Source organism: Protopterus annectens, chromosome 1.part0 (assembly GCF_019279795.1).
Source record: "Protopterus annectens isolate FY-2018-M chromosome 1.part0, PAN1.0, whole genome shotgun sequence".
NCBI lineage: Eukaryota > Metazoa > Chordata > Ceratodontiformes > Protopteridae > Protopterus > Protopterus annectens.
The window spans coordinates 1,901,426,079-1,901,445,077 of NC_056725.1; the positions used below are offsets into that span (position 1 = coordinate 1,901,426,079).

General features: G+C 39.2%; 1 protein-coding gene across 1 annotated transcript in view; it reads right to left on the reverse strand.

The window, feature by feature from the left end:
* The window catches only part of MYO15A (myosin XVA), a 1,299,796-nt gene that overhangs the window by 629,418 nt on the left and 651,379 nt on the right, over window positions 1-18,999 (reverse strand). Inside the window, exons 42-43 of the mRNA XM_044070057.1 lie at window positions 2,383-2,504; window positions 672-731 (exon numbers count right to left, since the gene is read on the reverse strand). Coding sequence (XP_043925992.1) covers window positions 672-731; window positions 2,383-2,504 — 182 coding nt within the window. The remainder of the gene's footprint in view (window positions 1-671; window positions 732-2,382; window positions 2,505-18,999) is intronic.

Here is an 18,999-nt window from a genome sequence, read left to right on the forward strand (position 1 = left end):
ACACACACACACACACACACACACACATTTATGAATTAAGCAATCAAAGGACCAAAAAGTTTCTAAATTTGGGATGAGAAAAGTGTGCAATAAAATATGACAAACTTTAATGGTGAGACCCTGCCTACAACAAACCGTTTATAATTTCCATTTATAGGTGTATCCACTATATCACCTACATGAATTATAGAGGTTTCCAGTCATGTAAACCAGCATATATTAGAAAAAAACTTCTTGTTTACAAAATCCCAGAGTTAACAAATATAAATGCTATACAGAGAAAAAGAAAGCCAGATCAGCAGGTTCATAACTTGCGACAGAAGAGAAGCACAATAGCCTGTGGTTCTAAACCAGTAATTAAAAAGTAAGTTAAATGACTGGATTGAGCAACACCCATCATATGCAACTGCTCTTTAATCTTAGACCATACAATATTTATTTGCAAAATTCACATAATGTAGTTTTATGTAATTTATGTTAGCATAACATGTAACTGAAATACATACTATTCCAGTAATGGGTAACAGAGGAGAGCACCCCTCTCCACAAGAAAGCTTACTGCTTTATGTGCACAGCTACCCTGTACTGCCTTATAAGATCTGATGTGTGAGCTGTAGTGTCTTGTATCTACAGAAGACTTTAAAGAGATGGGCTTGGATTTGTTAACTCACCTGCTTAAAAATAAGATCCAGCACTAATGGGTTGTTGAAGCTATCCTTTGGATAGAACACCTGGAAAGACAGAGCATGTTTATAAGTAACTCTGTAAACAGAATGTATATAGTGCTTTACAGTTAACAGCTAGTTACTACACATGTCTAGTCAAGCATACACCACCTAGGCCATGATGTTCAGTTTTATGCTTTGTAGATAACATTAACATCATTTCAGAGACACTAACATCCAGATGTTCAGACATACAAATAAATAAAAAAGGATCCAAGTGAGACAGCAAAGATAATGTGTCCACAGTAATGTAAGCTTGATTTATCATTCACTATCCAATTAAATAATTCTGCTATGAGAATTTTGGAAAAAAGTGCTGTGAATGAATATGTAATGAAACATTTAGGATATATGACATAGAAATAAATGCATTGGGCTATGGAAGAGGGCAACAACAAGGACTATATGTAGAAATCTGAAGTTTCTGATTGTAGCTGAGTCGTTATGTAACATTAAATATTCTTGTTGTAACAAACATTATTCCGTATCACTCTGCATTGGGAATTGTACACTACAGGGACATATACTAGGGTGCTTCGGTACTGGTACTTGGTGTCCCACTGGTGCCGCAAGGAGCTGGCAAAATTAATATCACTTATTCATGTAGAAACACTTTAAAGGGCATTTTACTCTGAAAGTTGGACCTAATAATGGATGATAAAAGGCTTCTGTGTGGTCTAAGTTGGTTACTGCAGCTTAATACTGCTTTGGCATTACACTGAGTATTTTCCTTACACTGAGAGTAAGCCTATTAGAATCCAGCCAGCATTATGTTTTAGAAGGCTAAGGCTCTAATCATTATTACAGTAATGAACCACTGTGCACACTGCAAGTGAGAAACTGACATGGGGGGGGGGCAGGGTTATGGGAGTTAACAATACAGCTCCTCAGAATTAAGAGATTATCTTGCTATAGGGAGCATTGGTTAAGCATCTATTACAATATTGTGTACTATGATTGAAGAAGTATGTTATGGTGGTTGGAAAGGAAGGTATGTTGTCCTGAGAATTCCCTTTTGGAAGAAGCAGTGGACTGTGGAGGGTAGACCTGCAAATGAGAGCAATGGAGTGTGGTCAGAGTTATAGATGAAGAGCAGAGCTACTCTGTTTCATCGGTAACTGTGTGAAAGGTCACTAAGGAGCAAGTTTTGTTCTGTGATACATTGTTTGGGAATAGTGTATGTTTCTGTGCATTTAAGTGTTGCATGATTGACACTTATTCTTCTGACATTGTGCATTGGTCTTGATACTAAATGTTGTGTTTCCTTAATTTTCTGAAATAAGAATCCCTTTGAATACTGATAAACAAGTAAATGCATGTTTGATAAACAAGTACAAATAATAATGCTGCTTCTATATTACACTCAAACACATTTTGAGAGTCGTAAGTTGGAACGTGTGGTTTGACAAGACAATAATCCAGTGAGATGTGTTTTTGACTACTTAGCTACAAAATCACGATTGCCTTCTAAAGTTTACATAATACGGCCTTGTGTCTGTTTTGAATCTAACAGTAGAAGGCATCAAGAAAACATTGCACAGAACTACATTCCCTAGTAAATTAAGAAAAGTGGCAAAATGGACTCTTAACTTTCTTTGCCAAATTGTAAATCCAACATTGCCATTCATGTATTTCACTTTAGTGACTGTTGCCATACCTCTTTTCTGATGTATATTTTCCATGGAACATTGGTGTATGTGTAGTATTCTTCACTATATTGTCTGTGTAACTGCGTCTGTACTTTTTCATCATCCGGGAGCAGCTCACGAGAGATTGCAACTGCAAGTAGATATTTAATCAGCATCATGAAATCATGCATGTTAGATAGACTTCACTAAGAAAAAAAATAATTTCTGTATTCTTTGATTTTTGTTTTTTTTTTGAGGGGAGAGTTACATCAAGTATTGTTTTGTTACAAGAAAGTCCAGACCTAAGCAAAAAGTAATGCAGTTATTAATTCATTCATCCTTTCATTACTGTTTGACTGGTAAAGTTCCTTTTGGCAGACAATTAGCCATTTAATGATTTGGAAAGTGCATCTGTGAGTCAGGAGCTTAAAACTGCCTAGATCCAGTCAAGCTATATAACTCCTGGAACATTTTCATAGAGCAAATTAAGATCATATTCCTGAATTCTGAAAAAAAAAACCCTGTCCAAAGAAGTGAATGATCACATCTCCCTGTCCCAAACAATACCCTACTGCTCTATACAAAGTTTTGCTGTGTTGGATTAGTATAAATGTACATGACTTTATATGCATAGTACTTTAATGACACAATGCTAAATGCACACAAAGTTTAAAAATTAAACATTTTGCATGGTGTTACAGCTTTAATATCTGCCAGGGGTGAGATTTATGCAGGATTTAGTTCATTCTGACCTATACATTTTGTTCTTGGGCTTCACTGTCAGGATGAGACATGAGCAACCAAGAATTATCGATGCAATGCAATACTGATATAATACACACATTCATATATTCAGTAGTTATATAATGGTCATGGTGGGGATAACAGCAACTCAGCAATTTCCTCAAGTAGTAGCAGCAGCTGTAAGTTAGTCATGTTGTCTAGACAGTGGGCATTTAAATGGTATGTAAATGGTAAGCAATAAAAGGTGGTTTATGAGATAATACAGAGCCACAAAGTTACTCCTAAGGGTTTATTCTAAGGTTTAGAACTGTATGCAGAAGTACTGGCAGGGTTATCACCTGTCCCTCTTTATCCAGGACAGAGAGTCCCTGTTTGGACAGTTGAGTCCTGTGTAAAAAAATAAAAAATGGTAAATGGCCTGAGATTTTAGGACACAAATATTTCACGTTTTCATTAACTGTTACATAAAATAGTTATTTTGTATCTGAATGTCCCACTTTGGCCGTTTGGAAAAGTGGGAATCGTAAGAAGAAGTGGAAGGATGGAGAGAAGCATAAAGGAGGAGCAGGGTCTTATTACCATCAAAAACGAAAGGACGACTCTCTCGCAGCCAGGCTAGAGTATACAGGGCCTTATTACCATCAAAAACGAAAGGACGACTCTCTCACAGCCCAGCTAGAGTATACAGGGTCTTATTACCATCAAAAATGAAAGAACAACTCTCTCACAACCCAGTTAGAGTATACAGGGCCTTATTACCATCAAAAATGAAAGGACGACTCTCTCACAGCCCAGCTAGAGTATACAGGGTCTTATTACCATCAAAAATGAAAGGACAACTCTCTCACAGCCCAGCTAGAGTATACAGGGCCTTATTACCATAAAAAATGAAAGGATGACTCTCTCACAGCCCAGCTAGAGTATACAGGGTCTTATTACCATCAAAAATGAAAGGATGACTCTCTCGCAGCCCAGCTAGAGTATACAGGGACTTATTACCATCAAAAATGAAAGGACGACTCTCTCACAGCCCAGCTAGAGTATACAGGGCCTTATTACCATCAAAAATGAAAGGACGACTCTCTCACAGCCCAGCTAGAGTATACAGGGCCTTATTACCATCAAAAATGAAAGGACGACTCTCTCACAGCCCAGCTAGAGTATACAGGGTCTTATTACCATCAAAAATGACAGGACAACTCCTTCACAGCCAAGCTAGAGTATACAGGACCTTATTACCATCAAAAATGACAGGATAACTCATTCACAGCCAAGCTAGAGTATACAGGGTCTTATTACCATCAAAAATGATAGGACGACTGTCTCGCAGCCAGGCTAGGGTATACAGGGCCTTATTACCATCAAAAATGACAGGACGACTCTTTTGCAGCCAAGCTAGAGTATACAGGGTCATATTACCATCAAAAATGACAGTAGGACTATCTGACATCCAAGCTAGAGTATAGAAGGTACAAATGAAGATTCCTGAGTATTGATGGTGAATGCCATATAGATAATATTAGGTGGAACTAAGTTCAGAAGGATGGGTGAAGTACTCTTAGGGTAGTCCAAAAATTAGAATTACCTATTTCATGAGAATGATAAGACATTTTTAGGAAGTACTGGAAACAGGAGAAGGTATCGAGCATGCTTTGTAAGTAAGTTGGTAGGATTAGGTAAGGTAATAATAATAATATCAGATATGTATTCAAGGATTGTTTGGTATATATAAAAGCAGAGAGAGAGAGAGGAAGAGCAAATATAAGATAGTCAGGAAAGACATGGAATTCTATGATGTTCACTCACAATAACAGCACTGTCATTAAACTAAACAAACAACTCAGAGGATCAATAAAGCTTACCAAAGTCAAATTTGTGGTAAGTATGGCCTCCCAGACCAAGGCCAACCACAAGGCATTCTTTAGCTATGTCTGTAACCTCAAAGGCAATACACACGTGTGCAGAACTCATTGTAAATGAAACCGCCTATACTGAGCCAGAAGATCTACCAAACCTACTGGCAGACAAATTCAGATTTACCTTTATCCCTCTCTCCCCTTCAACCTTCCCTCAGGAAATACCATCAAATATAACTCCCCTGCTATCACTAGGGAACAGGTCCTTAATGCTCTCTCTCTAAGGCCAAGAACACTGCATCAATGGGCCCTGATAATATCCCAGGATGCCTTCTAAATAGCATGAAACATGACTTATCAGGCCCTTTGGAACTGTTATTTAACTGAAGCCTCCAAACAGGCTTCGTACCTCATAACTTAAGAACAGCAACAGTCATCTTTTTACACAAAGGTGGGCCAATCTACAGACCTTAGAAACTACAGATCCATAAGTCTCATTAGTCTCATATGCAAAACCATGGAAAGATTTATCATGGAAATGATCTATAATGATATAGTAAACCTCCAAACTCTGGACCCAACCCAGTTTGGTTTTGTCCAGGGCAGGTCATGCCTACTCAACCTGGTTAACTTTGATAAGGTCACCAAAGCAATGGATAAGGGCAAAATGGTTCACAATGCCTACCATGACCTGGCCAAGGCAATTGATACAATACTCCACTTGTGCATTGTTGACAAACTTAAGAGGTTAGGTATAAACCCTTATGTTACACGATGGATAGCCAACTGGCTCAGACAAGGGCCCAGGAGGGTAGAATTGGGGAGTCCACCTCTACAAAGAGGCCTATCACCAGTGGAACCCCTCATGGATTGGTCCTTGGACCACTCCTTTTTGGCATTTACTTCTCTGAAGTCAAGGTGAATGTCAATGGCCTCTGGCTGACTAAATTTGCAGAAGACTGCAAATTAGGAGCCACCATTGAATCCCACACTGACACAAATGTTCTCCAGGAAGGGCTGCCACAGACAAACAACTGGTGTCAGAGCCATGGACTAAAAGTAAATGCCCAGAAATGCATAATGGTATCTTTCAGGAAGTCATCTACCCCTAGTAATTATCTTATTGACAAGACACACCTTAGAGCTGACACAGTAGTTAGGGACGTAGGGACACATATAGACAGTAATCCAGCATTTGACCATAATAAGTCTACAGTCATGAGGAAATCTTTCTATGTTGTAAAACTTATAAACAAAGGTATGGCATCTAGGTCCAAGGAAGTCATTGTTCCACTGTATTTGGCATGTATTAAACCTATCACTGAGTATAATGCTCCTTTTGGTATGTACCTAACAAGACAGCATATCCAAAAATTGGAACTTCCACAGAGGTTCCTCACTAAAAAAATACAGGCATAAGTAACATGTCCTATGCAGACCACATCAAGGTCCTATCCCTGTATTCTATCTCCTACAGGCTGTTGAGGAAAGATCTATGCCTGGCATAAAGGCATTGTCAGACCCCACTCTGATGGACCTTCTGCTTATCCACAAAACAAACAGCACCAGAATTAACTGTGCTAAAGACTGAAACCTTGCCTGTGATATACCTAGGACCTGCTGGAGAGACTGAGACTACCCTGTCTCTGGGACAGACTCCCCATCCATGTGATGCTGAGTTCTTCCCTAACCCAATTCAAGTGTAACTTGGACAATTGGATGGGGAACAGGAAATTCATCCCTGGTTTGGCACCTATATCTCTAATAGACACAGGCAGCCTGTAAATGGTTCATCTCCCAGGCCCCTGCTTGCACTTATCAAGGGTAACAGAATGTGTTAGAGATCTGGGATGCATGGCTAGGCTTAAAAAGGCCTTTGTGGTCATTAGCCTAGTAAACATCTATGAACATATAAATCTATGTATATTCACTTTTAGTACCTCTATATTTTTAAAGCCATTTTGAAAAGGGAGCAAAACCGCCGAGTTTCAATTTCCAGGGTCATTAGGGTCTATACTTTGGGTGCAGTGACTAAGAAAAAGAAATGATCATGTTTAAGTCCTTGGTGCATCCAGAAGGTGACCACTGGACAATGTCAGTTGTCCTGCATGTTGATCATGATATAATTACTGCAGCTGCAGCTGGACATTTGGGTACAGAGAGGTCTATGGATGAAGACTAGTTGGCTTATTCTAGTAGTGACTTTCACTTCTTGCCAGCCTGATGATTTTATGTAGTGACAGTGAAAGGCCCTATAGTGCGTGTTTGTGTTAAACCATGCAGTGAAGGGTCAATCCTCTCATGAGTGCCTTCAGATGGACACTGCCCCATCTGGGATACCCATCTCATCTGAGTCTTCTCCTGAGCCCATCACAGAGGAGCCCCCTCAGAAGACAATGAGTAAGAGGAGGCACCTGGACTCCCCCCAGATAGTCCCTCACTGAAGACATGGATTTTGAGGAGGTAGACGGGTCCCTCAGACTTTCGCCTGAGGAAGTTTCCTTTGGGGACATCCTGAAAGTTCTTAAACAGAGAGGTGGATGGTTTTCCCAACCCCATCTTTGGAGGAGTCCTTGTTCTTGAATGTATTTGGGATGGGTCCATCTACTACTTGGGTATCCCCCCCACTGATGAGCTTGTGGACCTCATTGCCAGCAGGGCTTGGAAAGAGATGGACATGGTGGAACCTGTGCCCAAGAAAGCTGATAAGTTCCTCAGTTCTCCCAAGGATAGGTCTTTGTGGAGCAAAGGGGTCCTGGCTGATGCCATTGTGGTGGCTGCGGCAATGAAGAAGAAGCTAGCTGAGCAGAGCTCCTCAGTCCATCCCCTGAACAGGGAGTCGCAGGTGACTGACCATTTTGGAAAGCATGTTTTTGCCTCAGTAACTTTTGGTCTGAGAGCAACCAACTATTTGGCCCATTTTACCCAGCTTCAGAAGGATTTGGTTTCAAAGCTTACCACTTCTTTGTCAGAGTTGTTGCCTCAGGAGAGCTTCCAGCAAGTCTCTTACTTCCCTAGTGAATGCCTTGATGAGGTTGATCACCAATACTGTGGAGGCCACCTCTCAAGTGGCAAGCACAGGCAACGCTATCCGGCAGCATGCCTGGCTTCGCCTTTGTGGGTTTGTGGAACACTTTAAGGCATCATTTACTAATGCCCCCTTTGATGGCTTCATCTTATTTAGAAAAAACACACAAAATGAGCCAGCACAAAGGTTTAGGCAAGCAGAAAACTACTTTATTGTGGCATGTTGAAAAACAAAATAAAAAAACAGAGAAACTGCAAACCGGTTTCGGCCAATGTAATGGCCTTCTTCAGTGCAGAAAGAAAAAGTTAAAATGATGCATACTGATGTTCCTTATATACTGAGAGATTTAAAGGAATATGTAACCAAAAAAGAAAAAATTTTTTGTATAAACAATTCTTAAAAACAGAGAATAGTGACAAAAATGAATATAATAATATTACATTAATATTAATCACATTGATCCCCAGCAAAATAGGGAAAATAAGCTCAGTTCAAACCCCAAAATACAGCAATAGATGTATAAATATATAGTATCCACATACAGCTTTATCCACATTCATTTAACCCAGGTTTGAACAAAGCACCCAGTTTTGTGATCCATAATGCTTCCATGTTATTGAGTTTTTCATGCCAGCCTGCCTTGGTCAATCAAAGTATGCTTGTATAGGGCATTTGTTAATTTTTTAGTTCTGATAGCACTGAGATGCTCACTTATGCGAAATCTTAGTGGACGAGAGGTTTGGCCGACATAAAATGAAGTACATGTACAGGTGGCCAAATATACCACCCAATCAGAGCTACAATTACCAAAGATCCTAATGTTGAAAACTCGTGAAGTGTTGGCACTTGAGAATTCCTTCATTTTGCTCATATACCTGCATGCACTGCAGTGACCACAGGGAAAGGAACCAATGAGTGGATCCCCAAACAAAGTCATTTGTGTGGTTGTTGTAGAGTAAAATTTTTTATAATGTGTGAAGTGTGAATTCAATGTCCTACCCCTACGGTATGAAAAAGAGCATGTCTCAGGTAATATGTCAGATAAAGACTCATGTGCTCTCAAAATACCCCAATGATTATCAACAATATTTCTAAATGAAGGGGTATTATTACCATAGGTAACTGTGAATCTGATAGGTTGTGCTTGGGAATGAGTAACCGCCTCTTGTTCATGTTTGTATGTTAATAATTGGGACCGTGGCATATGTCTGACCTCCTGGATGGTTTTATGAAGTCGACATCTGTTATATCCCCTCTGAATAAATCTATCACAAAGATATTGTTCACATTCTGCATGAGATTTAGTAGAGGAACAAATACGTTTCATACGTATGAATTGTGACTTGGGAATGTTGCTGATGATGTGGCGGGGATGATTACTAGAGGCATGTAAAAGAGAATTATACTGTGGAAAATTTCTGTGTACACTCGTCGCCAGAGTGTGATCATGTTGTCTGGTAACCTTGACATCCAAGAAAACAATTTCATGATATTGAGTCTCCAAAGTGAACTTGATACCCCATGCATTATTGTTCAAATATTGAACAAACTCTTTAGCCAAAAGTATATCTCCCCGCCACACCATCCAACAATCATCCAGGTATCTCCTCCAAATGTCTAGTTCTGCCAGAAATTTGTTGTTACCAGTATCATAGATGTAGATTTTTTCAAAATAACCCATGAATAGGTCAGCATATATCGGGGCAAACGAAGCCCCCATGGCTGTTCTCCTGGTTTGCCAATATATCTGACCATCAAAGAAAAAGACATTTTTAATTAGTACATATTCAGTCATATTGATAAGAAAATTATTAAATCCAGTAGAATAGAGCTTGGATTCCTCTAACCAAAATGCTATTGCTGATAACCCAGCCTGGTGTGGGATACTAGTATATAAAGAGGCGACATCCAGTGTGCAGAGCCACCAATCCGATTCCAACTGAGTATCATGAAGAATGTTCAGAAATTCAGTTGTGTCCTTAAGCCTGGACCTGACCATAGACAATAATGGTTTGAGATAATATGTAAGAAAAACAGACAGGGGCTCGGTTAGAGAGCCTCTGCCAGAAACAATAGGTCGGCCCGGAGGACACGTAGGATGTTTATGTATTTTGGGCAACAAATACAAATATTGGGGAATAGGATTGGTGACCTTAAGCTGTTTACATGTGCGTTGGTCTATGATCCCTTCTTCAGTGGCCATATCCAGGAAGGAGTCAATTAGTGATTTGAAATTAGGTGTCGGGTCTATAACCATATGCATATAAAACCTAGCATCAGATAACTGTTTGTAAGCTTCGGCAATATACATAACCCGATCCATAACCACAATACCACCCCCTTTGTCTGTTGGTAAAATGATGATGTCATGATTGGAACTGAGTTCCTGTAACCCCTTGTGCTCCAAAGGGGTCAAATTATATTTGATAGGCTGATATCCGGGTGAAAAATGTAGATCTTTGAGCACACACTCCCTGAATATGGCCACATGCTTATCCATGGGTGGTTGGAATGTCGATTTCCCAAAATGAAAACCAGATGAACTTTGAGAGAGATCACAATCTGCAAAAAATATTTTTAGATTAATCAATTGGCAAAATTCATTTAATTCATTAACAAAAGTCTGTTCCGAAACAAAAGAGGAAGGCACAAAATTCAAACCCTTGTTAAGAACTTTATTTTGGTCAGAGGATAATTCAAAGAAAGATATATTATTCACATTATCAATTATTTGACTATCTTCTGTAGTAGCTGTTGCAAACTGTAAGCCCCTTCCCCTATGTTTCCTGCTCCCCCTCTGTCTCCTATATCTAAAGGGTCTGCTGAAGGTTTGCGTTTGGCTACTGGGGACCCCTGATTGGAAGGGCATTCAGGATCGGTGGCTGAGGATGTATCCTCCTCTGTAACACTACTAGTGGAGAAAGAATTTTTCTTCAATATTGATCTCGGCCTCTTTTTCTTGTTTATTCTACTGGATGTATCAAAAAATCTTACATTTCTCTGAACCATGAATGGTTTACCCTTTTCATAATCGGTCAGATCACACTGAAACTTCTGCGTTTTCTTTTTAAGTAACTGTGTCTCCAAATTGGCAAGTTCCTTAGCTAATTCCCTGACATGATTAGGATAAAACTCCTCATGTTCAAAAGCTTGAGCTTCCATACAATTATTGTATACCTCAGTTGTCTGTTGCTCCACCATACGTTCATAGTATGAAACTAATGTATCTACAAATAACATGGATGCATCATGTTGGGTCTTAGATGTCAAGGTTACCAGACAACATGATCACACTCTGGTGACGAGTGTACACAGAAAGTTTCCACAGTATAATTCTCTTTTACATGCCTCTAGTAATCATCCCCGCCACATCATCAGCAACATTCCCAAGTCACAATTCATACGTATGAAACGTATTTGTTCCTCTACTAAATCTCATGCAGAATGTGAACAAGATCTTTGTGATAGATTTATTCAGAGGGGATATAACAGATGTCAACTTCATAAAACCATCCAGGAGGTCAGACATATGCCACGGTCCCAATTATTAACATACAAACATGAACAAGAGGCGGTTACTCATTCCCAAGCACAACCTATCAGATTCACAGTTACCTATGGTAATAATACCCCTTCATTTAGAAATATTGTTGATAATCATTGGGGTATTTTGAGAGCACATGAGTCTTTATCTAACATATTACCTGAGACATGCTCTTTTTCATACCGTAGGGGTAGGACGTTGAATTCACACTTCACACATTATAAAAAATTTCACTCTACAACAACCACACAAATGACTTTGTTTGGGGATCCACTCATTGGTTCCTTTCCCTGTGGTCACTGCAGTGCATGCAGGTATATGAGCAAAATGAAGGAATTCTCAAGTGCCAACACTTCACGAGTTTTCAGCATTAGGATCTTTGGTAATTGTAGCTCTGATTGGGTGGTATATTTGGCCACCTGTACATGTACTTCATTTTATGTCGGCCAAACCTCTCGTCCACTAAGATTTCGCATAAGTGAGCATCTCAGTGCTATCAGAACTAAAAAATTAACAAATGCCCTATACAAGCATACTTTGATTCACCAAACTGCCCAATTTCAATTTATTATCATTGATAGGATTCAGCTGCCGAGGTTGACCAAGGCAGGCTGGCATGAAAAAATCATTAACATGGAAGCATTATGGATCACAAAACTGGGTGCTTTGTTCAAACCTGGGTTAAATGAATGTGGATAAAGCTGTATGTGGATACTATATATTTATACATCTATTGCTGTATTTTTGGGTTTGAACTGAGCTTATTTTCCCTATTTTGCTGGGGATCAATGTGATCAATATTAATGTAATATTATTATATTCATTTTTGTCACTATTCTCTGTTTTTAAGAATTGTTTATACAAAAAATTTTTCTTTTTTGGTTACATATCCCTTTAAATCTCTCAGTATATAAGGAACATCAGTATGCATCATTTTAACTTTTTCTTTCTGCACTGAAGAAAACCATTACATTGGCCGAAACCGGTTTGCAGTTCTTCTGTTTTTTTATTTTGTTTTTCAACACGCCACCATAAAGTCGTTTTCTGCTTGCCTAAACCTTTGTGCTGGCTCGTTTTGTGCACTTTGACATTTTGGTTTGAGCCTTGCACTGGATCTACCTTGCGTGTCTTTTTTGGTTTGCTCCATTTCATCTTGTTTAGGCCATCTGTTAAAGAAACATTAACCCACAGTGAGCAGGAAGGCAAGACTCTTTCCCTGGTTGGGATTAAGTTTTCTACTCCCTAGAGGTCCTTTTCTAATACCCAGAGGGGAAGTAAGAAGCTTTGGTTCCAGAGGACTCAGTCTTCTTTTCAGAACACTTCCCTGGAATCCTCTTCCACAGGCCAGGGCAGGGGATTCAATGGTAGATATTGTCCTAGGGTCAGAAGATGTCCTCAAAATCAGGGCTCCCAAGAACCTTTTTTGGAGAAGCCCTTCCAGCATTCCTGAGGAGCTGCCTGACTGTCCTTCCCTGGAGGCAGTCGGGGGTCATCTCTCCCTTCACCCACTAGCCTGAACAGGTCTCACCTCCGATCAGTGGGTGTTAAAAATCCCCTCCAGTGATTACTCCATTTCCTTCTCCCAGCCCCCTCCAAATCAAAAATTTCTTCAAGATGTATCACCCTGCCAAAGGGAGTTGGCCTATCTTGAGGTGCAAGACCTCCTTCAAAAAAGAGCCATTCAAAAGGTCCAGACAGGACAACAAGGGAACAGAACTTACTCTCACTTCTTTTTGGTGCCGAAAAAGACCGGGGACCTGCATCAGATTCTGGAGCTCAGCAAGCTAAATCCTTCTGTCAAGAAGTCCAAGTTCCAGATGGTGACTGTACAGTCCATCCTGCCTCTCTTGCATACACATGCTTGGATGTGCTCAGTGGATCTCAAGGATGCGTACTATGATATAAAGATTGAGAGTTGCTCCAGGAGACACTTATGCTTTTGACTAGGGGGTCAACCATTATCAGTTCAGAGTCCTGCCTTTTGGACTCACCACAGCCCCCCGGGAATTTAACAAATGCATGGCAGTGGTGGCAGCTTATTTCTGGCTGCAGGGTTAACAGGCTTTTCCATACCTAGATGATTAGCTTCTCATGGCTTTCACGGGACATCTACTAGCACTGGCAACCAGGTATGTCCTCAGGCTCTTTCACCATCTAGGCATCACGGTGAACCTGCCCAAGTCAAATTCATTCCGAGTCAGAAACTGGAATTCATTGGAGTCCTGCTGGACATGGTATCAGAGACTGTAGCACTGCCTACCAGCAGGGCCCAACTGATTCAGGACCAAGTCTCTCTTTTTTTGAGTCTAACTCACCCGCGTATTCATATGATTCTCAAAACATTAGGATCTATGGTGGCTGCCATTCAGTTGGTGTCACTTGCCAGGTATCATATGTGAGTTCTTCAATGGACCTCGGCAGTCCAATGGTCCATTTTGTTTCACCCCATGTCTATAACAATAAAATTGCACAGCTATGCAGGAATCATCTTGTTTGGTGGCTTCAGTCTTCAGACCTTTTTCTAGGCAGGCCCTTTTGTTTTCCCCCACCTAAGGCCACAGTGACCATGGATACCTCCTGTTGGGGTGGGGCATTTTTAGGGTAGGACGGTTAAAGGCACGTTGTCCCCTTTAGAGACTAAATTGAACATGAACATCCTTTAGATAAGAGCAGTTCTTTTAACATTGCAAGCCTTTCAGGACTGCCTCCCTCTGGGGCAATAGCAATTCAAACGGACAACATGGCTGTAGTCTGGTATATCAGCAAGTAAGGAGGAACACGGTCTTATCCTCTGTGCAGAAAGGCCATGAGAGTGTGGGAATGGGTGATGTCCTCCAGGCACTTTCTTCTTGTACCCCATATACCTGGGAGTTCTAAAGTGCTGGCCGACAAACTCAGCAGGTCCATCTTGAGTCCTCACAAGTGTCACTGAATCTGTCAGTGGCAAGGCAGATCTTTGACTGTTGGGGTCAACCCTGCTGTGACTTTTTGCTTCTCCAGTCACCCACAAATGCAGCAATTACTTTGCCCTGATTCTCCCATCAGGGGAGTCACCCAAGGACGCTGTTGTTCTCGATTGGCCTCCGGGTCTCCTCTATGCTTACCCCCCTATTCCCCTAATACCCAAAGTCTTACAGAAAGCTCATAGCCTGAAGAACCCTCTCATCCTCATTGCCCCTTTCTGGCCTCGTCAGGCATAGTTCTCTTTCCTAAGGTCACATCTGAAGTTTCCTCCTTGGATACTAGATCCCATTCTGGATCTTATGTCCCATCCCTGGGATTTCCACTTCCCAATCTATGGATCTTTCATCTAACTGCATGGTTTCTGCAGTTCCTGTAATTCTTATACAGTCCTGGCATCCTTCCCCAGTGAAGAACATTATTTTGGCTTTTCAAAAGCAATCTACAAAGAAGGTGTATTCTAGTAAGTGAAAGATGTTTTCCATTTGGGCCAGACAATGGAATCTAGATCATTTTTCTGCCCCTATTCCTGATATTTTGCTCTTCTTAGCGTCCCTTTTTCAGGATGGGGCAAGTTTTTCTACCATTATACTCCAGTTGTCTGCCAACTATAATTTCCATGTCAATGTCGAGCCTACATTTTCTTCCAAATTGTGAAAAGTCTTTTTGAAAGGAGTTTTTCTTCTTTGACCTCCTGAATATTTGTGTGTAATTCTAAAGATGTAAGAGTTTTTATTAAAATTGTTTTTTAGATAGTCAGATCTAATTTTAGTATTAGTAGTTCAGTATGTTTTTTAGTCACCATGGTGACAGATTAGATAAGGTTGGGTTGATTGAAAATGGGAGGTGTTTTAATTAATGTGTATGTTTAAATACAGTGAACATTGTTTATTAGTTATTCTGATGAAGTCCAGGTTGCCAAGGACGAAAGCACTTAACCGATTTTATAATAAAGTTGTTTGGTGGTGGCAGGTCTGAGGTCTTCACTTCCTTTTTTGTTTTTCTGAAGTTTGTGATTCTGTTTTTGTTTTTATCATCTCTGCAGAAGTTTTCAGCTCTCCTGATTAACTTCATACTTGTCTGCTATTGGAATCAATCTATCAGGAGTGTAACTTGGAGAAATAGAATCCTACCAGAGATTTGTACATCAAACTGTCACTTACACTGATAAATTAGCTACAGCCTTGGCCCGGTAAATTGCATTACCATGCTTCAGATCACAGGCAAAAGACTGCACTTTAGTATAAATTTTAACTGCTTTCTGAAACAATTATTCCACATTAAGGACAGTACATAGCAGTGCAGACATGGTGCTCACTGTGGGAGGAAAGGTTTGCAAAAGAGCCCAAAAATTAATTCAGAATGGCTTAAGATTACCAAATAGCTTTATAAAAAACAAAATTTACAAAATCCAAATTCAACAGGATCTAATACATCAGTTGACACATAAATGTATTTATGGCATGACTGTAAACATGTAATTATAAAAATGGGGGAATACAAGTATTTAGGGTGTCATAAAATGTTAACTGGATAAAGCCACTGGGCACAAATAGTCTTCATAGTTTTATGAGGAGCAGAGTCTAGCAAAACTACAGCAGTATGTATGACTGGTTCCCTGCTCTGTGTGATCCTGGACTGGACTATAGCTTGTTTTATTATGGAAAATGAATTTCCATTTCTCTTTCATTTCAGTTTACTTGTTTTATTTTTGTATTCAGGTAGGCCCACTTTGTATAATTTGAACATAACTCTTCTTAACATAAGTAAGGGCTTACAGGGTTCAAACCCATGTGTTCAGCTTTTTAGTACAATATCATAACTATAAGTTGTCTAGATACACAACACACCATCCTATTTACCCTCATCATAGTGGTAGGAAATTGATATTTATAAGCAAACCAAAGAATGATCTATAAGCTAAATTCTCCTGAGTCTGCAAAAATCTCTTCCTTATAATATATATTACTACAGCTTTCAGTTCCACACTGCATTACTTTGCATTTCATACAGTTAAAAACTTATTTGTCATCTGCTTATATTTCCAATTTCTAATTTCTTTATGTCTCTTTCTCAGACTGGTTCTTCCATTCAGTAACACATATCCACTTTCAAGTCATCCATAGATAATGAAATGTTATTCACTAAATTATTAATTAAACATACATGGATTTAATAATAGTAGCCCAGAAATGCACCTTGTAGAATATTATACAGCATGATTCTTTCCCAGGACAGTTTCTTAGTTACCCTTTTCTTTGCTTGTATTATAACCACTCTTTAACTCAGGTTATTCTTTGCATATCCTGCCAATACTATTCTACTTTCCATATTTGTTGGACTTTGTATATCTACTTTTTATGTAACACAGCTATAAAAATATATATTAGAAGAGACTGAAAGATCTACCCTTAGTAAGTTCAAATGGACCCTCCACCATCAAATATTATCCAGTAGAAGTATTCCATCCTGTTTTCCTCTGCTTAACAATCATGAGCATAACCTTGTATGCATCCATACCTCTCAACTCTCCAGATGTCCACAGTATGTCCAGATTTTTGCTTCATATTTTTGGTCTTTTCCTCATAATTTTTTTTTCTGTTTTGTTTTTTGGGCAAGTCATTGAGGACTTGAAGTCAGAGAATAATGGAAGCCATATGAGATTCAGACTTCATAACCTTCAGAAAATTCATACTAATGCAAAACCTGCTATTCTATCAACTTTCTAAGTTTATAAGCACAATATTAAATATATATATATATATATATATATATATATATATATATATATATATATATATGTACACACACACACACACACACACACACACACACACACACACACACACACACACACACACACACACACACACATCCCTTTTTTGGGATTTTGTCCCCCCATTATTTATGGTTATTTTGGGTTTTTGTTGTCCCCCCCATTAGTTATGGTTATTTTGGGTTTTTGTTGCCCCCCCCCATTATTTATTATGGGTTTGTCCAGAGTTCTTGTGCTAAGAGGTTGAGAGGTATGTATGCAGGGTCCTTTATATCCTACTTTCTTAAAAGTAGGAGTCACCTCAGTATCCTTTTAATCCTATGGCACAACACCTGTCTTCAATGAATCCTCCACTAACTGTGCTAAAGTGTCACATCCACTAACTCCTTAAATACCTGTGTGTGTAAAGCAGAAAAAAAGAGGGCAGCTAGTAAAAATCCTGACTGTTTTATTGCACACTTCTACATAAATATGCAAGCCTTACATGCATTCAGTCTTATTCTGACATAAAATAAGGCTGTACAAAGACACACTCCATATGAAATATATTCAGTTTAACAACTTCTTGTTTAAGACACTTTCCTTTCAAGCCTTCATGTAAACTGTCAGATCTCCATGTCATTTCCTCATTAAACTGTACAATTTTCATGTTCTGCCACTTCTGTCATGATTTCTCTCTTAGTGCTTTCTTCCCTTCTGATGTCCTCTTTCCTTTCCTGTGAAAGAACCTCTTTTTATCTGTGAATACCGATCTAAAGTGATTATTAAGAATCTCGACTTGCACCTTAAAACAGCTCACCACTACACACTTACAGTTCATCTCTTTCCTTAGAAATTACGCCTTTTGTCTTTATATTTTACTGAGAAGTAGCCATCCTTTACATTCTTAATTTTAAAATCAATCATCATGTGCTAATTGCATTGGATCTTATGTTCACCATATCCTCTTAATTTCTATTACTGATGTACCCACATTTGTTTTCCTTACAATCTTTTACTGTTTTTTTGAGGAAGCTTTTATTTTCACCTTGATGGCCCCTTTAATATTCCCATTTACCCACATCTATCTTCCCTGCAACAGACCCAGTTAGGATTTTCACAGATTATCCACCATTGCCATATTCTTGCAGTGACTGATGTTTTCATTTGCTATTACAGTTGAAACCCCATAATCTATCACACACAGTTACTAATAGACTTGTGCAGCAGAATGCAAGACCAAATGGTTGAATGACCATTCACTGGTCTGATTGCCACATTTCAAATTTGTATGTCTTTTGTACTACTTATCAAAAGATTTAGTATATTCACAAGAACTTTCAATAGCTACTCAAATATACCTCCTGTCATTTCCCTTCTCTACTTACTCTTAAAGTATACTTTCTCCATTGTCCATTAGGTCATTTTAAAGGTCTAGTTAACCCTCCCATTGTCATGCAACTTCACAGACTATATCCTGTAAATAGGTTCATAGTTTAGTACTAAGCTAACTGCCCTTGCGAGACATTTTTAAGACTAGCCAATTATCCCTTGTGAGACGCAAACCCTGCACCTTGTGTTTGTAAGGCAAACACCTTAGCCATTAAGCCACCCTCCCAAATCAACAATGACCTCCATTTTATTCCTCTGCTCTTCATTATCATCTTTAAAATTTTTAACTTCCTCTGTAACTCATGCATCTTTCACAATTTCATCCTGACACCCTTCATAATATGCATAGATCTCTCCAGCAGTCTT